The sequence below is a fragment of the Oncorhynchus clarkii genome, chromosome 12, assembly GCF_045791955.1.
Source record: "Oncorhynchus clarkii lewisi isolate Uvic-CL-2024 chromosome 12, UVic_Ocla_1.0, whole genome shotgun sequence".
Taxonomy (NCBI): Eukaryota; Metazoa; Chordata; class Actinopteri; order Salmoniformes; family Salmonidae; genus Oncorhynchus; species Oncorhynchus clarkii.
The window spans coordinates 90,263,557-90,288,489 of record NC_092158.1 but is presented as its reverse complement, the minus strand read 5'-3'; the positions used below and the strand labels follow the sequence as shown (position 1 = coordinate 90,288,489).

The 24,933-nt window shown below is 42.0% G+C and overlaps 1 protein-coding gene across 2 annotated transcripts; it reads right to left on the bottom strand.

Moving 5' to 3' along the window:
- Positions 1 to 12,460: 12,460 nt before the first annotated feature.
- LOC139421626 (immunoglobulin lambda-1 light chain-like) lies at positions 12,461 to 17,294 on the bottom strand. Of its 2 annotated transcripts, XM_071172692.1 has the most exons (5): positions 17,243 to 17,294; positions 16,827 to 17,139; positions 15,627 to 15,642; positions 13,905 to 13,938; positions 12,461 to 13,036 (listed from the first exon to the last, which is right to left on the bottom strand). In XM_071172692.1, the coding sequence occupies exons 1-5, from the start codon at positions 17,280 to 17,282 to the stop codon at positions 12,711 to 12,713; spliced, it is 729 nt and encodes a 242-aa protein (XP_071028793.1). In that variant the 5' UTR covers positions 17,283 to 17,294; the 3' UTR covers positions 12,461 to 12,710. The 2 variants fall into 2 exon arrangements, with proteins under 2 accessions (XP_071028793.1, XP_071028794.1); XM_071172693.1 differs by lacking the exons at positions 16,827 to 17,139; positions 17,243 to 17,294 and adding an exon at positions 16,049 to 16,140 and having other exon boundaries at positions 15,627 to 15,952.
- Between the last annotated feature and the right edge of the window lie 7,639 nt (positions 17,295 to 24,933).

Genomic DNA, 24,933 nt, shown 5'->3' with positions numbered 1-24,933 from the left:
GTAAAAGTAAAGATACATTAATAGAAAATGTCTCAAGTAAAACTAATGGTCACCCAGTAAAATACTACTTGAGTAAAAGTCTAAAAGTATTTGTTTTTAAAAATACTTAAGTATCAAAAGTAAACAGAATTGCTAAAATGTTCTTAAGAATCAAAAGTAAAAGTAAAAGTATAAATCATTTCAAGTTCCTTATATTAAGCAAACCAGACGGCACAATTTCCTTTTATTTATTGACGGATAGTCCGGGGCACACTCCAACACTCAGACGTACTTTACAAACGATAGAGGTAAGGTAGAACAGACACAGTCACTAATATCTACTTCCTGTATGTGTAGTCTGATAGAGGTAAGGCAGACCAGACACAGTCACTAATATCTACTTCCTGTATGTGCTTATAGAGTCTCTTATGTAGCACACTTCAAATAATATTTTCTATGCATCCATTAATATTGAATGATATGGTGTTCTAACAGCTTGTTATCGTCAAGACATGATCAGCCAGTGGTACAGTACAGTATAGTCTACCTTCGGTTTCTGAGGGGTGAATGAACATTCCCATGTTATCTCCAGCAGATAAAAGCCAGACTAAGATCTGCTCCAACCTGACCCAGGTGCTGGACAACTGGAAGTACGCCATCATGAACCAGGTGAAGGACCTGCTGATCAACGATCACGCCTCTGTCCTGCCAGAATACGTCAGGTAGGTGACATCATCACCACGTGTCAGAAAGAGAGAGATGAAAGGGAGGTACAGTGATCAGGATACGAACATTCCATTCCAGCTAAAACAGTTGACATACAGTGCATTCAGAAAGTATTCAGACCCTTTGACTTTTTCCACATTTTGTTACGTTACAGCATTATTTTAAAATGGATTAAAAAAAATAATAATCTCATCAATCTACAGACAATACCCCATAATGACATAACGAAAACAGGTTTTTAGACATTTTTGCAAAAAAACTGAAATACCTTATTTACACAAGTATTCAGTCCCTTTGCTATGAGACTCAAAATTGAGCTCAGGTGCATTCTGTTTCAATTGATTATCCTTGAGATGTTTCTACAACTTGATTGGAGTCCAGCTGTGGTAACTTCAATTTATTGGACATGATTTGGAAAGGCACATACTTGTCTACGGTATATAAGGTCCCACAGTTGCATGTCAGGGCAAAAATCAAGCCATGATGTCGAAGGAATTGTCCATAGAGGCTCCATCCTTCTTAAATGGAAGAAGTTTGGAACCACCAACACTCTTCCTAGAGCTGGCCGCCCGGCCAAACTGAGCAATCGGGGGAGAAGGGCCTTGGTCAGGGAGGTGACCAAGAACCCGATGGTCACTCTGACAGAGCTCCAGAGTTCCTCTGTGGAGATGGGAAAACCTTCCAGAAGGACACCCATCTCTGCAGCACTCACCCAATCAAAACCTTTATGGTAGAGTGGCCAGACGGAAGCCACTCCTCAGTAAAGGGCACATGACAGCCCGCTTGCAGTTTGCTAAAAGGCACCTAAAGGACTCGTAGACTATTAGAAACAAGATTCTCTGGTCTGATTGAACTATTTGATTGAACTAATTGGCCTGATTGTCAAGCGTCACTTCTGGAGGAAACCTGGCAGCATCCCTACGGTGAAGCATGGTGGTGGCAGCATCATGCTGTAGGGATGTTTTTCCTTGGCAGGGACTGGGAAAGATGAATGGAGCAAAGGTTCAGAGAGATCCTTGATGAAAACCTGCTCCAGAGTGCTCAGGACTTCAGACTGGGGGCAAAGGTTCACCTTCCAACAGGACAACGACCCTAAGCACACAGCCAAGACAACGCAGGAGTGGCTTCGGGACAAGTCTCTGAATGTCCTTGAGTGGCCCAGCCAGAGCCTGGACTTGAACCCGATCAAACATCTCTGGAGAGACGTGAAAATAGCTGTGCAGCAACACTCCCGATCCAAACTAACAGAGCTTGAGTCGATCTGCAGAGAAGAATGGAAGAAACTCCTGAAATACAGGTGTGCCAAGCTTGTAGCGTCATACACACAAAGATTCTTGGCTGTAATCGCTGCCAAAGGAGCTTCAACAAAGTACTGAGTAAATGGTCTGAATACTTATGTAAATGGTTATTTCCGTTAATTTAAAATGTATATATTTTGCCCCCTATTTCTCCCCAATTTCGCCTCCGGGCTCCAGAAACATGACCTGCCAAACTTCAGAAACATGACCCGCCAAACCGTGCTACTTAAAACCTGTTATGGCTGGGGGTTCCGCTAGAGGACATGAGGACATGAGGACATCACCCCATCAAACAAACACATGACAATCAGATTTCAACCCGCCAGGTGCGACACAAAACTCAAAAATAACGATATAATTTATGCCTTAGCTTTGAAGAACTTCTTATGTTGGCACTCCAATATGTCCCATAAACATCACAAATGGTCCTTTTGTTCGATTACTTCCGTCGTTATATGTCCAAAATGTCCATTTATTTGGCGCGTTTGATTCAGAAAAACACCGGTTCCAACTCGCACAGCATGAGTACAAAATATCTAATAATTTACCTGTAAACGCTGTCCAAACATTTCAAACAACTTTCCTAATCCAACTTTAGGTATTTTAAAACATAAATAATTGATCAAATTTAAGACGGCGTAAACTGTGTTCAATACCGGATAAAAACAATGTGAAGCGCATGACCTGGAGCGCTCATCAAAACATTAGAGAGCACTAGGCTGGACCCTCGTTCTGAACTTCTTCATTTCTCTAAAGAAAAACATAAACCAATTTCTAAAGACTGTTGACATCTAGTGGAAGCAATAGGAACTGCAACCAAGTGCCACAGAAATCTTGGTTTCCAGAGAAAACAAATTGAAAACAGAGTCACCTCAAAAACAACAAAAATTCCTGGATGGTTTGTCCTCGGGGTTTCGCCTGCCAAATAAGTTCTGTTACACTCACAGACAATAGTTTAACAGTTTTAGAAACTTTAGAGTGCTTTCTATCCAAATCTACCAATTATATGCATATCCTTGCTTCTGGGCCTGAGTAGCAGGCAGTTTACTTTGGGCACGCTTTTCATCCGGACGTGAAAATACCACTCCCTATCCCAAACAGGTAATACCTGCCTGCTCAACCCGGAAGCCAGCCACACAATTGTGTCAGAGGAAACACTGTTCAACTGACGACTGAGGTCCGCCCTTAGGCGCCCGGCTCGCCATAAGGAATCGCTAGAGCGCGATGAGCCAAGTAAAGCCGTCCCGACCAAACCATCCCCTAACCCAGACAACGCTGTGCCATTATAGTGTATTGTGTGTAGAATGAGGGGGGGGAACAACTTAATCATTTTTGAATAAGGCTGTAACCTAACAAAACGTGGAAAAAGTCAAGGGGTCTGAATACTTTTCCAATGCACTGTGTGTGTAATTTTACCTTTATTTAACTAGGAAAGTCAGTTAAGAACAACTTCTTATTTACAATGATGGACTAGGAACAGTGGGTTAACTGCCTTGTTTAGGGGCAGAACGACAAATGTTTACCTTGTGAGCTCAGGGATTAGATCTTGCAACCTTTTGGTAATGACCTCAGTACGGAAAGTTCCAGTCAGAAGATCTGTAACAGCAGCAGCCTCCTGGGCCTGTAATCACAAAGCATCTTAGAGTAGTGAGGAGTGCTGATCTGGGATCAGTTTTAGATCGTAATGAATAATATGATATGGACAGAGAGGACCTGATCCCAGATCAGCACTCTGCTTTGGATGGTGAACTGAGAGTTCTGGCTGAGACATCAAAAACGACTAGCTAGCAGCCATCCAACCAGTCCTGGAGAGACTGAGTGTTCCTACTCTGAGTCCTGCAGGCAGCCAATAACACACATGTGTACCAGCATGCTTACTGTAAGCGCTCACTCTCCAATAACAGGCCTGGACAGGCTGCAGTGCACACTCAGTGTGTGTGTGTGTGCGTGTGTGTGTGTGTGTGTGTGTGTGTGTGTGTGTGTGTGTGTGTGTGTGTGTGTGTGTGTGTGTGTGTGTGTGTGTGTGTGTGTGTGTGTGTGTGTGTGTGTCCGCGCCTGGATAGGCTGTAGTGCACAATAACATAGCTTGACATTAAGCCATAAAACATCTCTCATTGATGAAGAATGTCATTGATGTTTAATGAGGCTCTAGTTTCCCATGTCTTCTGTCCTGATGTTTCCTGCAAACAGACACAATGAGATGTTTTCCATCATATTTTATTGTAATATATTCTATCCTCATAGCAGCGTGGCCCATTAGATTGTAGTAGGGATTTCACAAACGTGTAAAGCAGTGTGTAAAGCAGTGTGTAAAGCAACATGTAAAGCAGTGTGTAAAGCAGTGTGTAAAGCAACGTGTATAGCAGCATGTAAAGCAGTGTGTAAAGCAGTGTGTAAAGCAGTGTGTAAAGCAACGTGTATAGCAGCATGTAAAGCAGTGTGTAAAGCAGTGTGTAAAGCAACGTGTATAGCAGCATGTAAAGCAGTGTGTAAAGCAGTGTGTAAAGCAGTGTGTAAAGCAACGTGTATAGCAGCATGTAAAGCAGTGTGTAAAGCAGTGTGTAAAGCAGTGTGTAAAGCAACGTGTATAGCAGCATGTAAAGCAGTGTGTAAAGCAGTGTGTAAAGCAGTGAGTAAAGCGATGTGTAAAGCCGTGTGTAAAGCAGTGTGTAAAGCAGTGTGTAAAGCAACGTGTAAAGCAACGTGTAAAGCAATGTGTAAAGCAGTGTGTAAAGCAGTGTGTAAAGCAACGTGTATAGCAGCATGTAAAGCAGTGTGTAAAGCAGTGTGTAAAGCAACGTGTATAGCAGCATGTAAAGCAGTGTGTAAAGCAGTGTGTAAAGCAGTGTGTAAAGCAACGTGTATAGCAGCATGTAAAGCAGTATGTAAAGCAGTGTGTAAAGCAGTGTGTAAAGCAATGTGTATAGCAGCATGTAAAGCAGTGTGTAAAGCAACGTGTATAGCAGCATGTAAAGCAGTGTGTAAAGCAGTGTGTAAAGCAGTGTGTAAAGCAACGTGTATAGCAGCATGTAAAGCAGTGTGTAAAGCAGTGTGTAAAGCAGTGTGTAAAGCAACGTGTATAGCAGCATGTAAAGCAGTGTGTAAAGCAGTGTGTAAAGCAATGTGTATAGCAGCATGTAAAGCAGTGTGTAAAGCAGTGTGTAAAGCAGTGTGTAAAGAAACGTGTATAGCAGCATGTAAAGCAGTGTGTAAAGCAGTGTGTAAAGCAGTGTGTAAAGCGATGTGTAAAGCCGTGTGTAAAGCAGTGTGTAAAGCAGTGTGTAAAGCAACGTGTAAAGCAACGTGTAAAGCAATGTGTAAAGCCGTGTGTAAAGCAGTGTGTAAATCAGTGTGTAAAGCAACGTGTAAAGCAACGTGTAAAGAAGTGTGTAAAGCAGTGTGTAAAGCAGTGTGTAAAGCAGTGTGTAAAGCAACGTGTATAGCAGCATGTAAAGCAGTGTGTAAAGCAGTGTGTAAAGCAACGTGTAAAGCAACATGTAAAGCAGTGTTTAAAGCAACATGTAAAGCAGTGTGTAAAGCAAAGTGTGTAAAGCAGCGTGTAAAGCAACGTTTAAAGCAACATGTAAAGCAGTGTGTAAAGCAACATGTAAAGCAGAGTGTAAAGCAGCGTGTAAAGCAACATGTAAAGCAGAGTGTAAAGCAGTGTGTAAAGCAACATGTAAAGCAGAGTGTAAAGCAGCGTGTAAAGCAACGTGTAAAGCAACATGTAAAGCAGTGTGTAAAGCAACATGTAAAGCAGAGTGTAAAGCAGCGTGTAAAGCAACATGTAAAGCAGAGTGTAAAGCAGCGTGTAAAGCAACATGTAAAGCGGAGTGTAAAGCAGCGTGTAAAGCAACATGTAAAGCAACGTGTAAATCAGTGTGTAAAGCAGCGTGTAAAGCAACGTGTAAAGCTACATGTAAAGCAGAGTGTAAAGCAGCGTGTAAAGCAACATGTAAAGCAGAGTGTAAAGCAGCGTGTAAAGCAACATGTAAAGCAGAGTGTAAAGCAGTGTGTAAAGCAACATGTAAAGCAGAGTGTAAAGCAGCGTTTAAAGCAACATGTAAAGCAGAGTGTAAAGCAGTGTGCGAAGCAACATGTAATGCAGAGTGTAAAGCAGCGTGTAAAGCAACATGTAAAGCAGAGTGTAAATCAGCGTGTAAAGCAACATGTAAAGCAACGTGTAAAGCAGTGTGTAAAGCAGTGTGTAGACTTCATGGTGTCATAATTTAGCGCACTAACATTTCAGTTGCATTTGCAGTTCAAAACATATTGGAATCAGATTAAGCCTTATTCTGGACTAAAAAACATTTTCAATGGAGATTCTCCTTTGATCTTGCTTTTTTATTGCAGGACTGTATCCGGGAAACAGGCCCTGAGTTATTTCACTGATCCTTTCATGACAGTGGCCCAATCTAGACTATTCCCTCTCTGTTGCTCCTCTCCTGTGTAGATGTGCTGGGCATCTGCCTCTGTAACCAGCACCAATGTACTGCTAACAGTATAGCTTCCTTCACTGTCCCTGCTCCCTTACTGACCTCTGTAACCAGCACCAATGTACTGCTAACAGTATAGCTTCCTTCACTGTCCCTGCTCCCTTACTGACCTCTGTAACCAGCACCAATGTGCTGTTAACAGTACAGCTTCCTTCACTGTCCCTGCTCCCTTACTGACCTCTGTAACCAGCAAATAAAAATCAAATCAGATTGTATTGGTCACATACAAGTGTTTAGCAGATGTTATTGCGGATGTAGAGAAATGCTTGTGCTTCAAGCTCCGACAGTGCAGAAATATCTAACAAGTAATATCTAACGAATTACACAACATAAACCCAATACACACAAATCTAAGGAATGAATTCAGACTATATACATATATGGACGAGCGATGTCAGAGCATGGACTAAGATACACTAGAATAGTCTAGAATACAGTATATACATTTGAGATGGGTAATGCAAGACATGTAAACATTATTAAAGTGACTAGTGTTCCATTTCTTAAAGTGGCCAGTGATTTCTAGTCTATATCTATAGGCAGCAGCAGCCTCTAATGTGCTAGTGATGGCTGTTTAACAGTCTGATGGCCTTGAGATAGAGGCTGTTTTTCAGTCTCTCGGTCCCAGGTTTGATGCACCTGTACTGACCTCGCCTTCTGTATGATAACTGGGTGAACAGGCAGTGGCTCGGGTGTTTGATGTCCTTGATGATCTTTTTGGCCTTCCTGTGACACTGGGTGCTGTAGGTGTCCTAGAGGGCGGGTAATTTGCCCCCCGGTAATGTGTTGGGCAGATCACACCACACACTGGAGAGCCTTGTGGTTGCGGGCAGTGCAGGTGCCATACTAGGTGGTGATACAGCCTGACAGGATGCTCTCAATTGTGCATCTGTAAAAGTTTGTGAGGGTTTTTCGTGTCAAGCAAAATGTTTTTAGCCTCCTGAGGCTAACGAGGCTCTGTTGCACCTTCTTCACCACATTGTCTGTGTGTGTGGTCCATTTCAGTTTGTTAGTGATGTGTACACCAAGGAACTTGAAGCTTTCCACCTTCTCAACTGTGGTCCCGTCGATGTGGATAGGGGGGTGCACTCTCTGCTGTTTCCTGGCGTCCACAATGATTTTTGACCTTAAGTGAGAGGTTGTGAGCCCTCACCTCTTCCCTGTAGGCCGTCTCGTCATCGTTGGTAATCAAGCCTACTACTGTTGTGTCATCTGAAACTTGATGATTGAGTTGGAGGCGTGCTTAGCCACCCAGTCATGGATGAACAGGGAGTACAGGAGAGGGCTAAGCACGCACCCTTGTGGGGCCCCAGTGTTGAGGATCAGCGAAGTGGAGGTGTTGTTTCCTACCATCACCATCTGGGGGCGGCCCGTCAGGATATCCAGGACCCAGTTGCACAGGGCGGGCTTCAGACCCAGGTCCTCAAACTTAATGATGAGCATGGAGGGTACTATGGTGTTGAATGCTGAGCTATAAAAGAGCGGTAGTCAATGAACAGCATTCTTACATACACTACCGGTCAAACGTTTTAGGACACCTACTAATTCAAGGGTTTTTCTTTATTTTTCTATTTTCTGCATTGTAGAATAATAGTGAAGACATCAAAACTATGAATTAACAAATATGGAATCATGTAGTATTTGAGATTCAAATAGCCACCCTTTGCCATGATGACAGCTTTGCAAACTCTTGGCATTCTCTCAACCAGCTTAATCTGGTATGCTTTTCCAACAGTCTTGAAGGAGTTTCCACATATGCTGAGCACTTGTCGGCTGCTTTTCCTTCACTCTGTGGTCCGACTCATCCCAAAGCATCTCAATTTGGTTGAGTTCGGGGGATTGTGGAGGCTGGGTCATCTGATGCAGCAATCCATCACTCTCCTTCTTGGTCAAATAGCCCTTACACAGCCTGGAGGTGTGTTGGGTCATTGTCCTGCTGAAAAACAAATTATCGTCCCAATAAGCCCAAACCAGATGGGATGGCGTATATCTGCAGAATGCTGTGGTAGCCATGCTGGTTAAGTGTGCCTTGAATTAATTTTAAATAAATCACAGACAGTGTCACCCACCAAGCACCCCCACACCATAACACCTCCTCCTCCATGCTTCACGGTGGGAAATACACATGCGGAGATCATCTGTTCACCTACTCTGCGTTACCAGACTCACAAAGACACGGCGGGTTAGACCCAAAAATCTCACATTTGGACTCCAGACCAAAACACACATTTCCACTGGTCTACTGCTCGTGTTTCTTGGCCCAAGCAAGTCTCTTCTAATTTTTGGTAGTGGTTTCTTTGCAGCAATTCGACCATGAAGGCCTGAGTCACACATTCTCCTATAAACAGTTGATGTTGAGATGTGTCTGTTACTTGGACTCTGTAAAGCATTTATTTGGGCTGCCGTTTCTGAGTCTGGTAACTCTAATGAACGTATCCTCTGCAGCAGTGGAAACTCTGGGTCTTCCATTTCTGTGGAGGTCCTCATGAGAGCCAGTTTCATCACAGCGCTTGATGGTTTTTGCGACTTTGCGTTTAGACGTTCTTGACATTTTCCGTATTGACTGACCTTCATGTCAAAAAGAAATTAATGACTGTCATTTTCTCTTTTCTTTTCTCTCATTTCAGCTGTTCTTTTCATAATATGGACTTGGTCTTTTACCAAATAGGGCTATCTTCTGTAAAGACCCCCTACCTTGTTACAACACAACTGATTGGCTCAAACACATTAACGTTTAAGTAGGCACACCTGTTAATTGAAATGGGTTCCAGGTGACTACCTCATGAAGCTGATTGAGAGAATGCCAAGAGGGTGCAAAGCTGTCATCAAGGCAACGGGTGGCTATTTGAAGAATCTCAAATATAAAATGCATATGATTTGTTCAACACTGTTTTGGTTATTACATGATTCCATATGTATTATTTCATGGTTTATGTTGTCACTATTATTCGACAACGTAAAGAGAAACCCTTTAATGAGCAGGTGTTCTAAAACTTTTGACTGGTAGTGTAGGTATTCCTCTTGTCCAGATGGGATAGGGCAGTTTGCAGAGTGACTGAGATTGATCCTTGACTAGTCTGTCAAAGCTCCTCATGAGGACAGAGGTGAGTGATGCAGGGCCATTTAGTCATTTAGTTCAGTTACCTTTGCCTTCGTGGGCCAAGCATGGCGTCAGGAAGCCTAGTGGTTAGAGTGTTGAACTAGTAACCGAAAGGTTGGAAGATCAAATCCCTGAGCTGACAAGGTAAAAATCTGTTGTTCTGACCCTGAACAAGGCAGAAAACCCACTGTTCCTAGGCAATCATTGAAAATAAGAATTTTTTCTAATAACGTTTTTCTAAACCAATCAGTTCTCCACATTGATTCAACGTCATCACATAGGTTTTTTGGGTTGAAATGACGTGGAAACCACTTTGATTCAACCAGTTTTTGCCTCGTAGGTAACAATTCAGTGACACGACTTCTCTCTCACGCCCTCTCTCTCTCCAGAATTCAGCCCCTGTCTGAGGCCCTGGGGGATCTCTACAAGCAGTTCAACTCTCTAAAGGATGAGCTGGGAAGGCTCAGCTCCAAGTTCGACAGGGTGGAGGGCTTCGTAGATGACCTGCAGGCTGGGAAACTCCCCCGGCCCCCTGTGTGGACCCCTCCTCAACGCCCCATACGGAGGGTCACTCCCCGGCCTCCGCTGAGGATGGCACTGAGGGCAGAGATGAGGGAACCGTTAAGAGGAGAGGTGAGGGCACCACCAAGGGCACAGATAAGGGTACAGATGAGGACTCCAGACCGAGAAAACAGCACGGGTTCAGGATCCACAGGGACTAGAGGAAGGAGGGTCCCTAGGCCTTAGTCAATGATCTCTGGAGAGGGGTTGGCTCCTGTGGCATCTGTGGCTTGACCCTGCAGAATTAAATTACATGAACATTACTCTCTCTGAAGTGGCTTTAAAAATATGATTTGTTGCTGGAAATATACATCAGATACTATTATGAAAATTACAATTAATACTTTATAATTCATTGTTAAATCACTAATGAATAAAATCTTAGATGTCACATTAACAAAATAAATACAATACCTGTTGTATATTGGTCACCATCTCTGCTGTGAGTTCATTTCTCAGACGAGCAGCAGCATCAGGGACTTGAACCGGGGGTCCAAAGCGCTGCTCTTGTGTGAGAAGTCTTGGACACCAGGGTCAGCATGTCTAGGCTCCGGGTTAACTCTGATAGCAGTCTTCACATCCCTTACTGCGGGTTCATCTTCATCATGCCACCATTGATTCCAGGATCATTGTTGTCATCGGCAGGACCATGGAAACTGATGGGATGCTCTCAGTGCATATCAGTGTTGTGTTTTGAGAGGTTTGCACCTCTGCAAGTCTTATGGCATTTTCAGACAAAGTCACAATATCTTTGACATTCTTCCTCACAGGTTGATCAGTCAGTGTAGAAAACACCGCAGCTTTCTGCTCAAGGTATCTCTCAACCCTCTGCCGCTAGGAATTTTGCTGTCGCTGCGTTGATTTCTTTAGCCCTACCGGAGTCAGCTGGATATTGTTGCCCTGGCTCACCAATGCTTGCCATGTTGCTCCTTTGCATTTAGCCAATTGCTAATTCCTTCATAAGCTAATTGCTGCTACGACGACCTCTCAGCTCTGTTCTCGACCTCTCAGCTATATTCCTAGCTATAATATATGATGAATGTATTGTTGGGTTCACAGTGCGTACCGGACCCTGTGCACCGGGGACCCTGTACCGAACGGTTCAATACGAATACACGTTTCACCCCTAGTAAATAGTGAAAATACAGAGTAAGGTACTACAGGACTACTTTACAAATATACTGTTGAAATACAACTCTTTCCTCTTTCTGCCTGCTGGCAAATATACTCATGAACAAGCCATGCCTCAATTATCTCAACTTGAAAATCCATCTTTATTCTGTCTCCTCCCCTTCATCTACGCTGATTGAAGTTGATTTAACAGGTGACGTCAATAAGACATCATAGCTTTCACCTGGATTCACCTGGTCAGTCTGTGTCATGGAAAGAGCAGATGTTCCTAATGATTTATTCCCTCAGTATACACTGTTGAAAAACAGCTGTTTGAGCCACAAGGTGGCAGCATATTACAATATGTTTCTCTCTTCTCTTTCCACATGCTGGCAAAGTATTAATGACTAAAATGGTATTGTACATCGTAGTAAGATGCAAGTTTAAAACACCTTTGAATATTGTAACTATATAATATGAATATATTGAATATATCATGTTATTGTACTGTTGTTTTAATTCATCATACAGTGAAATAGTACAAGCAAATATTGTACAAGAAATATTGCGATCCCCAATCACATGATTCTTTACAAATCAGCAGTTTTTTTCAGATAGATATGGATGATAATTAAAGAAGTACTTTCAGAATGGTCTAATAATTACGCAATAAGGTCCTGAGGGGGTATGGTATATGGCGGATATACCACAGCTAAGGGCTGTTCTTAGTTACGACGCAACGCGGAGTGCCTGGATACAGCCCTTAGCCGTAGTATATCGGTCATATACCACAAACCCCAGAGGTGCCTTATTGCGATTATAAACTGGTTACCAACGTAATTAAAGCAGTACACATAAATGTTTTGGTATGCGGTCTGATACAGTATATCACGGCTGTCAGCCAATCAGCATTCAGGGCTCGAACAACCCAGTTTATAAAACAATCATGTCATACTAATGAAGGTTCTCAATAATGTGAAGTTTTAATATAAACTAAACTTGTGGTCCATCTCTGGTTATTTATTAACATTACAGTAAACCTGCCCTACATCCTGGATATCTAGATCAACTATTTCTGGATCTGGACTAAAGTCAGAGAGCAGAATGCTCTATTTGAGATCAGTTAAACTCCCCCTCATGTAGAGCTGCTAACACTGATGTTCATCAACATGCTCTAATACAAACACTTGTTCTTTAGAATGTTCTTTATTGAATATCCACAATACAGCAAAGCTCTAACTATTCCTCTATTATACATCTGCGAAACAACCCATTTCAAATATAACAAGTCTACTTATCATATAGCCTATGATATCAGTATGATTAGCTATTTATCTTTTATGGAACATAATGTAAATATGCAGGTGAAACTTGTAATGAATTAACAATAACTTGAAAAGTGATGTAGAAAATCAAATGGACAATACAATGGATCTCAGACTACTCAGTGCTGCATTCAGACTTCTTGATGTCTTTCTCAGCGAACTTGGATCCCGCGGTGACTTTACACGAGAACACTTTGTCCTGGTTCCATTCTGACGTGTCAACGGTCAGACAGCTGCTGAGTTGAAACGTCTTGTCGGCTTGCGGCACCGGGCCACTCGTAGCGATGCCGCCGGTGACCGGAATCCCTCCAGCTGTCCAGCTGACATCTGCGTAGCCCATGGCCATCTGACTGGCCAGACACACCAGGGTGACTTTGCTGGACTTCAACTCATCGCTGGACGGAGGGAGGATGGTCAAGACAGGCGGGGGGAGGGTAGAGTCTGGACCAATGGAATGAGCAGAATAAATATTACGCAAAATCATTTGATAAGTTAGTAGAATGAAACGGGGTTGTGTGATTATACGGTAGAATAAAAAATACACCGTTTTCTCAAAGGCTACAAACAATTAACATTCTGGCCTCGTGAATTAAAAGGCACTAAAACCATGTATTTCTATCGTTACATGTTACTCACAAATCTCTGTTTCTACCTGGTCTTAGTTTTAAACTTTCTAAGTAACTCTCCATATGTGACTTTTCAGAGGTGAAGCAGATTTCTGTACAAGTGGATAATGAGTTCAGATCTCTAAGTTTAAACATAATCAAGTAGTCAGATGTGCTGAATGAGGGATACAATCAAACATATATCCTACTACTAGTCACCCAGGAAACAGAGTTACCAACTGTAATGTAGTAGCCTGCAATGTAATGAATCATGTAGCAACATTGTGTAACTACCATATACATGGTTTTATCATTATTTAATATAACGTGGGACCAATACCTTAAAGGTTGATACAACTTTATGTTGACTTCACATCCAAATCTACCTCTGAGTAAATAGATGATTATTGTATGAGACATTATAAAGGAGTATTGTTGTCAAGTGACAGCAGTAACCTACATGGTCAAATAGTCCATCATGTTTTTTAAGTTTAAATGTGAAATCAACAACTACAGATGTACTGTAGGTTATGAAGATGTCACATGGTGTTCATGACTCTTGATAATCAGTCCACAAAGTAGGTTATTTACACTAAATAAACATGAAAGAAGAATATAATGTTCAATATGTAACTCTATTAACTATTACGTATTACAAAAAGCCTTGAATACAAAAATATCAGGTTAAAATAAAGGGAACTCACCAGTAACAATGAGCTTGGTTCCTTGTCCGAATACCACAGTGATTCAGTTTGTTTACACAGCCGTACAATAACCTCCTCTCTCTCTACTGGGAGGACAGGAACTGAACCATCCCATTCAGACAGAGCTTCACTCTCTCTACTGAGAGGACAGGAACTGAACCATCCATCCAGACAGAGCTTCACTCTCTCTACTGAGAGGACAGGAACTGAAACATCCCATCCAGACAGAGCTTCACTCTCTCTACTGAGAGGACAGGAACTGAAACATCCCATTCAGACAGAGCTTCACTCTCACTACTGAGAGGACAGGAACTGAAACATCCCATTCAGACAGAGCTTCACTCTCACTACTGAGAGGACAGTAACTGAAACATCCCATTCAGACAGAGCTTCACTCTCTCTACTGAGAGGACAGGAACTGAAACATCCCATTCAGACAGAGCTTCACTCTCTCTACTGAGAGGACAGGAACTGAAACATCCTATTCAGACAGAGCTTCACTCTCTACTGAGAGGACAGGAACTGAAACATCCTATTCAGACAGAGCCTCACTCTCACTACTAACATCTCAGGCTTTTCTAGAGTTCCTCTCTATGAAGTAACAGTATATAGGAAAGCATCATATTCTGCTGTTTGTGTCTGGTCCTTTTGAATCCATCAGTTAGAGCACTATCCATATGATGCAGCATTGACCTGATGATGATGATGATGATGATGATGATGATGATGATGATGATGATGGTGGTGATGATGATGATCACAACGAGAGACAAAATCAGTTTCCTTTCAGACAATGTCTTCTTATAATCTTTTTGACATGTAGTAATGGATGGTTCCTCCATTTCCAGATCTCCCATTGTGTCTTGTATATAATGTTATAATAATCACTGATCAACTGATGTTTCTTAGAGTTCACCCCTCTGCCACGCATGAAGCAGAAGTGAGTGTATTTGGGGAGGAGGTTTTTGTCATAGTGGATGTCACTGTGATGCCCACACGTCAACAGAGTAGTCATTTGTTTTACAGTAATACACTGCTGAGTCTTCCTCCTCCACATGATTAATAATCAAACTATAATCTGATTTAGACTAATGATTAGATGTGAATTTAGGAGAGGAGAAACCAGAACCATATTTTACAGAGGTCCAATTATAGTAGTACCACTTTAAAACTATTGAGGAACTCCTCCAGGAACCTGTTTATACCAACCAGCAATATAATCAACAGTCCCCAGGTTACAGTCCAGAGTGTTTGTCTCTATTATCATCAGTCCCCAGGTTACAGTCCAGAGTGTTCGTCTCTATTATCAACAGTTCCCAGGTTACAGTCCATAGTGTTCGTCTCTATTATCAACAGTCCCCAGGTTACAGTCCATAGTGTTCGTCTCTATTATCAACTGTCTCTTCTCTGCTCACTGTTATTACAGACTGACTATCATGGAGGTTATCTGATACATGGAGTCTTCTGTTAGGACTGAACCTTCTGGAATATCACTTTATCATTCATGCTTTGTGACAACTAGGTGTAATTGTTAATGACAACATTCTAGTAAATGTGTGAAGGGTTTTGTGTTAAACACAAGCATGGAATGTTCTCCTCCTGCAGACACACTGGTTCAGGATGACTTGACATTCAGTTAGTGTCTATATTCAGAACATCTGAAAGCAGAAGTGAGTGTGTTTGGTGAGGAGGTTTTTGTCATGGTGTATATCACTGTGATACGTGCACTTTAACAGAGCTGTCCCATGTCTGACAGTAATACACTGCTGAGTCTGCCTCCTCCACAGTGTTAATAATCAAACGATAATCTGATTCAGACTGATGATCAGATGTGAATTTAGGAGAGGAGAAACCAGAGCCATAGGTAGGAGCACTATTACCATGGTAGAACCTTATCACATACTGAGGAACTCCTCCTGGAACCTGTTTATACCAACGAGCAGCACTATTCTGAACAGTCCCCAGGTTACAGTCCATATTGGCCGTGTCTCCTTTACTCACTGTCACAACAGGAGGCTTCTGTGTCACCACAGTCACACCACTGACACCTGGGAAATAAGAAGATGACATGTAGTAAAGAGAAACATACAGACTCATTATTAATAAACCAGGAAGTAAAACCTCCAGGAAGTCAGACTCCTTACATGTTAGAGCAGTGATGAGAGTGCAGAGTGTCCCCAGCATGTTGTCAGTGTGTGGTGTGAACGGCCCTTACTGTCCAGCTGAGAGAGGAGCAGGGTTGGAGTGTGAGGAGAGGAGAGGCTGCAGGACCCACCTATAAGGAGACAGACAGGGAGGACCAGAGGGAGGGGCCTCTACATCTCAGCCTATCAGCTTCTGAGAAGATGGACTCCTGATTAATGTAAATGACTGTAACTATTAAACTTGCAAATAAATATATTAGATTGGACTAACAAAAACCATATGGGATCATTTTGGTTACACTGAAATATCAGTTTTAGTTTCATGTGAGTTGTGTTAGAATCAGCATGTCATAATATAGATAATAACATAATGATAATAATATCTGGACCTGATAGTGGGGTTCTGAACTAACAGTACATCACTAAATGCCTGTTGATGTAATATGTCTCTACTGTAAACTAGGGGACTGACTATCATGGAGGTTATCTGATACATGGAGTCTTCTGTTAGGACTGAACCTTCTGGAATATCACTTTATCATTCATGCTTTGTGACAACTAGGTGTATTTGTTAATGACAACATTCTACTAAATGTGTGAAGGGTTTTGTGTTAAACACAAGCATGGAATGTTCTCCTCCTGCAGACACACTGGTTCAGGATGACTTGACATTCAGTTAGTGTCTATATTCAGATCATCTGAAAGCAGAAGTGAGTGTATTTGGTGAGGAGGTTTTTGTCATGGTGTATATCACTGTGATACTTGCACTTTAACAGACTTGTCCCATGTCTGACAGTAATACACTGCTGAGTCTGCCTCCTCCACATTACTGATTATAAACTGATAATTCTTATCAGACGTGGCTTTAGATGTGAAACGATCAGAGGAGAAACCAGATCCATATTCTTTAGGAGAGGCGTGAGTATGGTAAAACCTTAACACATACTGAGGAGCTCCTCCTGGAACCTGTTTATACCAGATTACATAATTGTTTTCATCTTTGGTAATGTCACAGTGAAAAGCTGCATTCCCCTTTGTACTGACAGTCAGTACTGAAGGTGTCTGTGTCACTGCTTTCTGGCAACTGACATCTGTGGGAATTAAGCGCACAATTTAAGACATTAAATCATAAATTAATGTTAAACTGGTATACCATTTTGGGGATTCAGATTGAACACAGAGTAAATTCCTTACATGTTAGAGCAGTGATGAGAGTGCAGAGTGTCCCCAGCATGTTGTCAGTGTGTGGTGTGAACAGCCCTTACTGTCCAGCTGAGAGATGAGCAGGGTTGGAGTGTGAAGAGAGGAGAGGCTGCAGGACCCACCTATAAGGAGACAGCCAGGGAGGATCAGGGGGAGGGGCCTCTATAGTTAACCTATCACCAAGCCAGGGAGGACCAGAGGGAGGGGCCTCTACAGATAATCAATCACCAGCTAATTTTATTGCTGATGGACATTTCTGGGGGTTCACAGACTTCCACATTTGTAGTAATAACAATATTATACTGAACAAAAACATAAATATGACATGCAACTATTTCAGTGATTTGACTGAGTTCCAGTTCATAAGGAAATCAGTCAATTTAAATATATTCATTGGGCCCAAATCTATGGGTTTCACATGACTGGGCAGGGGTGCAGCCATAGGTTGGCCCACAGGGGACCACAGCCCTGGGCCAAACAGAATTAGTTTTCCCCACAACATGGCTTTATTACAGACAGAACCCCCCATTTCCAGTATGCACACTGGCCTATAAATAACTTTAAATGTGTCCCAACCATTCAAGCAAGGGGGAGGTATGAGAGAATAACTCTGTTATTAGCCCTGCACTGTCCTCTACCCTCATCACAGATCCATTATATAATCCATGATGTTTATATTAATCACCACATATCCTCTACCCTCCTCCATTATATAATCCATGATGTTTATATTAATCACTACATATCCTCTACCCTCCTCCATTATATAATCCATGATGTTTATATTAATCACTACATATCCTCTACCCTCCTCCATTATATAATCCATGATGTTTATATCCTCCATTATATAATCCATGATGTTTATATTAATCATCACATATCCTCTACCCTCCTCCATTATATAATCCATGATGTTTATATTAATCACCACATATCCTCTACCCTCCTCCATTATATAATCCATGATGTTTATATTAATCACCACATATCCTCTACCCTCCTCCATTATATAATCCATGATGTTTATATTAATCACCACATATCCTCTACCCTCCTCCATTATATAATCCATGATGTTTATATTAATCACTACATATCCTCTACCCTCCTCCATTATATAATCCATGATGTTTATATTAATCACTACATATCCTCTACCCTCCTCCATTATATAATCCATGATGTTGATATTAATCACTACATATCCTCTACCCTCCTCCATTATATAATCCATGATGTTTATATCCTCCATTATATAATCCATGATGTTTATATTAATCACTACATATCCTCTACCCTCCTCCATTATATAATCCATGATGTTTATATTAATCACTACATATCCTCTACCCTCCTCCATTATATAATCCATGATGTTGATATTAATCACTACATATCCTCTACCCTCCTCCATTATATAATCCATGATGTTTATATCCTCCATTATATAATCCATGATGTTTATATTAATCACTACATATCCTCTAACCTCCTCCATTATATAATCCATGATGTTTATATTAATCACCACATATCCTCTACCCTCCTCCATTATATAATCCATGATGTTTATATTAATCACTACATATCCTCTACCCTCCTCCATTATATAATCCATGATGTTTATATTAATCACTACATATCCTCTACCCTCCTCCATTATATAATCCATGATGTTTATATCCTCCATTATATAATCCATGATGTTTATATTAATCACTACATATCCTCTACCCTCCTCCATTATATAATCCATTATGTTTATATTAATCACCACATATCCTCTAACCTCCTCCATTATATAATCCATGATGTTTATATTAATCACTACATATCCTCTACCCTCCTCCATTATATAATCCATGATGTTTATATTATTCACCACATATCCTCTACCCTCCTCCATTATATAATCCATGATGTTTATATGTAATCGTTCACCACAGAGGTCAGAGATATAGTAGAACAATGAGTAACTCAGTCCCTTGTTGGGGAATAATCAGAATTAGTTGGGTAACATAGATCCTGTTTTATTTTCATGATATGCTTATGAGTTATTTCTCATAAGAATGTATTTTGTTGTACTATAGTGGTGGCCATTGGCAGTTATCTGTTCTCTGTCAGGACTAAGTTGTTTGGACCGCAGAGAGGGGAGAGGTCAAGGGGTCATCATGTGTAAACATATATTTTGCTCCACTGTGTCTGTGTGCCAGTCACTCCCTACTTTTCCCATCTGGGAGAGGAGGATGGCAGTGTCTGTAATCATTCTATGCTCCCTCTTTTGTTGTTCCTATCTTGACCTATAGCCCCACTCTCCTCTCCGTGAGTTTGTCCAGGATTGGTTGTATTTAGAATTGGTTGTATCTAAATGACAATTTGATATATATCATAGGGTGGGGGTAATGTCTTGGTACCATTTTGTACCAAGGACGAGATAAGAGCTTTGTTTAGGAGACCAAACTGAACGATAATTTATAGCCAACTCTGCCTTCTTTGGGGATATTACTCTCTGAAGTAAAGTATTTTCTTTGTGTAATTTCCTAAGACCTGTGTTTTGTCATGTCGTCTAGGGGGGGGGGGGGGTTCTCATCATTTGGTAATTAAGGAAATTTCCACGACACCCTACTCAGAGCAGGTCTAGAACAATGAGTAACTCAGTCCCCACTCAGAGCAGGTCTAGAACAATGAGTATCTCAGTCACCACTCAGAGCAGGTCTAGAACAATGAGTATCTCAGTCCCCCCTTAGAGCAGGTCTAGAACAATGAGTAACTCAGTCCCCACTCAGAGCAGGTCTAGAACAATGAGTATCTCAGTCACCACTCAGAGCAGGTCTAGAACAATGAGTATCTCAGTCCCCCCTTAGAGCAGGTCTAGAACAATGAGTAACTCAGTCCCCACTCAGAGCAGGTCTAGAACAATGAGTAACTCAGTCCCCACTCAGAGCAGGTCTAGAATAATGAGTATCTCAGTCCCCCCTTAGAGCAGGTCTAGAACAATGAGTAACTCAGTCCCCACTCAGAGCAGGTCTAGAACAATGAGTATCTCAGTCCCCCCTTAGAGCAGGTCTAGAACAATGAGTAACTCAGTCCCCACTCAGAGCAGGTCTAGAACAATGAGTAACTCAGTCCCCACTCAGAGCAGGTCTAGAACAATAAGTATTTCAGTCCCCCACCAGAGCAGGTATATGAAGTGCCTGGGGATGTCAATATAGCGCACTACTTTTTACCAGAGCCCATTGTCCTTTATAGGGCCCTTGTCAAAAGTAGTGCACTGTAAAGGGAATAAAGTGCCATTTGGGACGTATTTTCAGTTTCAGTTCTCTGGGCACCTGCAGACCCCCCCCCCCCCCCCCCATCTTATTTACATGAAGCTATAAATAAGGAGAGGGGAGGGGAGGAGGAGGGGAAGCAGGTGTGTCCTGGGGGAGAACGCCTTGGTTTCATGCATGTTAACATTAGAAGCCTCCTCCCTAAGTTTGTTTTATTCACTGCCCTAGCACACTCCACCAACCCAGATGTCCTAGCCGTGTCTGAATCCTGGCTCAGGAAGACCACCAAAACCCCTGAAATTTCCATCCCTAAGAATAACATTTTCCGACAAGATAGAATTGCCAAAGGGGGCGGTGTTGCAGTCTACTGCAGAGATCTCTGCAGAGCTCTTTCTTACTATCCAGGTCTGTACCCAAACCATTTGAGCTCCTACTTCTAAAAATTCACCTCTCCAGAAACAAGTCCCTCACCATTGCCGCTTGATATAGACCACCCTCCATCCCAGCTGTGCCCTGGACTCCATATGTGAACTGATTGCTTCCCATCTATCTTCAGAGCTCGTGCTTCTAGGTGACCTAAACTGGGACATGTTTAACACCCTGGCCATCCTACAATCTAAGCTTGATGCCCTCAATCTCACACAAATTATCAATGAACCCACCAGGTATAACCCCAAATCTATAAATACGGGCACCCTCATAGATATCATCCTAACCAACTTGCCCTCTAAATACACCTCTGTTGTTTTCAGCCAAGATCTCAGCGATCACTGCCTCATTGCCTGCATCCGTAATGGGTCTGTGGTCAAACGACGACCCCTTATCACTGTCAAACGCTCCCTAAAACACTTCAGCGAGCAGGCCTTTCTAATTTACCTGGCCCAGGTACCCTGGAAGGATGTTGACCTCATCCCGTCAGTAGAGGATGCCTGGTCATTCTTTAAAAGTGCCTTCCTCATCATCTTAAATAATTCCCCTTTCAAAACATGTAGAATCAGGAAAAGATATAGCCCTTGGTTCACTCCAGACCTGACTGCCCTTGACCAGCGCAAAAACATCCTGTGGCGTTCTGCATTAGCATCGAATATCCCCTGTGATATACAACTTTTCAGGGAAGTTAGGAACCAATATACACAGGCAGTTAGCAAAGCTAAGGCTAGCTTTTTCAAGCAGAAATGTGCATCCTGTAGCACAAACTCAAAAAAGTTCTATGACACTGTAGTCTATGGAGAATAAGAGCACCTCCTCCCAGCTGCCCACTGCACTGAGGCTAGGAAACACTGTCACCACCGATAAATCTAATTTAATTTCAGAGCTGGTCAATTTCAGAGCAGGTCATGGGTGCACCTCAGCCACGCTCAAGGTCCTAAACGATATCATAACCACCATAAGAGACATTACTGTGCAGCCGTATTCATCGACCTGGCTAAGGCGTTCGACTCTGTCAATCACCACATTCTTATTGGCAGACTCAATAGCTTTGTTTTCTCAAATGATTCCCTCGCCTGGTTCACCAACTACTTCTCTGATAGAGTTCAGTGTGTCATATTGGAGGGCCTGTTGTCCGGACCTCTGGCAGTCTCTATGGGGGTGCCACAGGGTTCAATTCTCGGGCCGACTCTCTTCATTAATGATGTCGCTCTTGCTGCTGGTGATTCTCTGATTCACCTCTACGCAGACAACACCATTCTGTATAATTCTGGCCCTTCTTTGGACTCTGTGTTAACTAACCTCCAGATGAGCTTCAAAGCCATGCAACTCTCCTTCCGTGGCCTCCAACTGCTCTTAAATGCTGGTAAAACTAAATGCATGCTCTTCAACCGATCACTGCCCACACCTGCCCGCACGTCCAGCATCACTACTCTGGATGGTTCTGACTTGTGGATACTCTGGATGGTTCTGATATGTGGACAACTGCAAATACCTAGGTGTCTGGTTAGACTGTAAACTCTCCTTCCAAACTCACATCAAGCATCTCCAATCCAAAATTAAATCTAGAATCTGCTTCCTATTTCACAACAAAGCATCCTTCACTCACGCTGCCAAACATCCCCTCGTAAAACTGACCATCCTACCGATCCTTGACTTCGGCGATGTCATTTATAAATTAGCCTCCAACACTCTACTCAACAAATTGGATGCAGTCTATCACAGTGCCATCCGTTTTGTTACCGTTTTGTCATACACTACCCACCACTGCGACCCGTGCGCTCTCATTGGCTGGCCCTCGCTTCATACTCGTCGACAAATCCACTGGCTCCAGGTCATCTACAAGTCTCTGGTAGTTAAAGCCCCGCCTTATCTCAGCTCGCTGGTCACCATAGCAGCACCCATCCGTAGCACCTGCTCCAGCAAGTATATCTCACTGGTCACCCCCAAAGCCAATTTCTCCTTTGGTCGCCTTTCCTTCCAGTTCTCTGCTGCCAATGACTGGAACGAACTGCAAAAGTCACTGAAGCTGGAGACTCATATCTCCCTCACTAACTTTAAGAACCAGCTGTCAGAGCAGCTCACAGATCACTGCACTTGTACATAGGCCATCTGTAAAAAGCCCATCTATCTACCTTCCTCATCCCCATACTGTATTTGTTTATTTATCTTGCTCCTTTGCACCCCAGTATCTCTACTTGCACATTCATCTTCTGCACATCTACCATTCCAGTGTTTAATTGCTATATTGTAATTACTTCGCCACCATGGCCTATTTATTGCCTTACCTCCCTTAACTTACCTCATTTACACTCACCGTATATAGACTTTTTGTTTTATTTTTCTACTGTATTATTGACTGTATGTTTTGTTTATTCCATGTGTAACTCTGTGTTGTTGTATGTGTCGAACTCCTGTGCTTTATCTTGGCAAGGTCACAGTTGTAAATGAGAACTTGTTCTCAACTAGCTTACCTGGTTAAATAAAGGTTAAATTAAAAAGGGAACAACACATCACTTCCTGTAACTCCGTGTCAGAGCTAGAACACGCCCCCGGCGAATTTTTTTTATACCTTTATTTAACTAGGCAAGTCAGTTAAGAACACATTCTAATGTTCAATGACGGCCTAGGAACAGTGGGTTAACTGCCTGTTCAGGGACAGAACGACAGATTTGTAACTTGTCAGCCCGGTTGCTAGTCCACCGCTCTAACCACTAGGCTACCCTGCCGCCCCAAGTGACTCTGATAACTAGAAATACTAGATATGAAACCATCAGGTTTTTCTGCGGTGGGACAGAAGGATGGCCCCGCGAGATTAGGTGGGACTGAAACCAGTGGTCTGACAAGCTCCAAACTGTTACTGCTGTAAAGCAGGTATATCTTGAGTAATTATTAGTGGTCCTATGTCCTCCTCTGGTGGACGTTGACAGAACTGCAACCTCTATTCTGATCACTGATGCGGAATGTGAAACATACTGTAGCATGACACTGAGTGTACAAAACATTAAGAACACCTTCCTAATATTGAGTTGAATCTTACAAGGTCATATTTCTCACTTATGCTGAAAATGATGCTGATGCCAACATCTAATGTTATTAACAGAGAACACTTTAAAAAATCTAATGACAGCTTCAAACCCTCAACATTGGCATTCAAATAAAATCCCATGGTTAGCAGATGTTAATGTGAGTGTAGCGAAATACTTGTGCTTCTAGTTCCGACAGTGCAGTAATATCTAACAAGTAATCTAACAAATTCACAACAACTACCTTATACACACAAATCTAAAGGGATGGAATAAGAATGTGTACATATAAATATATGGATGAGCGATGGCCGTGCAGCATAGGCAAGATGCAGTAGATGGTATAGAATACAGTATATACATATGAGATCAGTAAAGTAGGATATGTAAACATTATAAAAGTGGAATTATTTAAAGTGACTAGTATTATGTATTAAAGTGGCCAATGATTTGGAGTGATTCCTGCATCCTGAGGTAAAATAGAGGCCGGTGTTGTAGTCCAAAATACCTGGATGCTTCCTCAGTTTAGGATCTGGGTCATTCCAACAAACGATGCCTATTAAAAAGTGTAACTTGGTCAAAAATAACTTTGATTTTGTCATAAATAGCACATATTCGCCTTCATAAACAACGTGTTTTACCATCTCAAGAGGTTAAATATAGAAAGTAATATAACAACTGCCTATTAAGTGTCAAATAAAGTAACAGAGTTGATGATTTCTTGTTAAATAAGCCATGAATCCCCTTGTGACAGCGGGGAGAGTGGAAGCTTGTTGTGTGCAGAAAGGAGGCAATTGAATGCTTCACAAAAAAATGTTTTATTGTTACAACATTTCCATCCTATCTATCTACGAGTAACAAGATTGACATAATGCTCCACCTGCTCAGTTTCCCACCAAATAACAGCAGAAAATGGCCAAGAACTGCTTTTACTCTATGATTTGACTATTATATG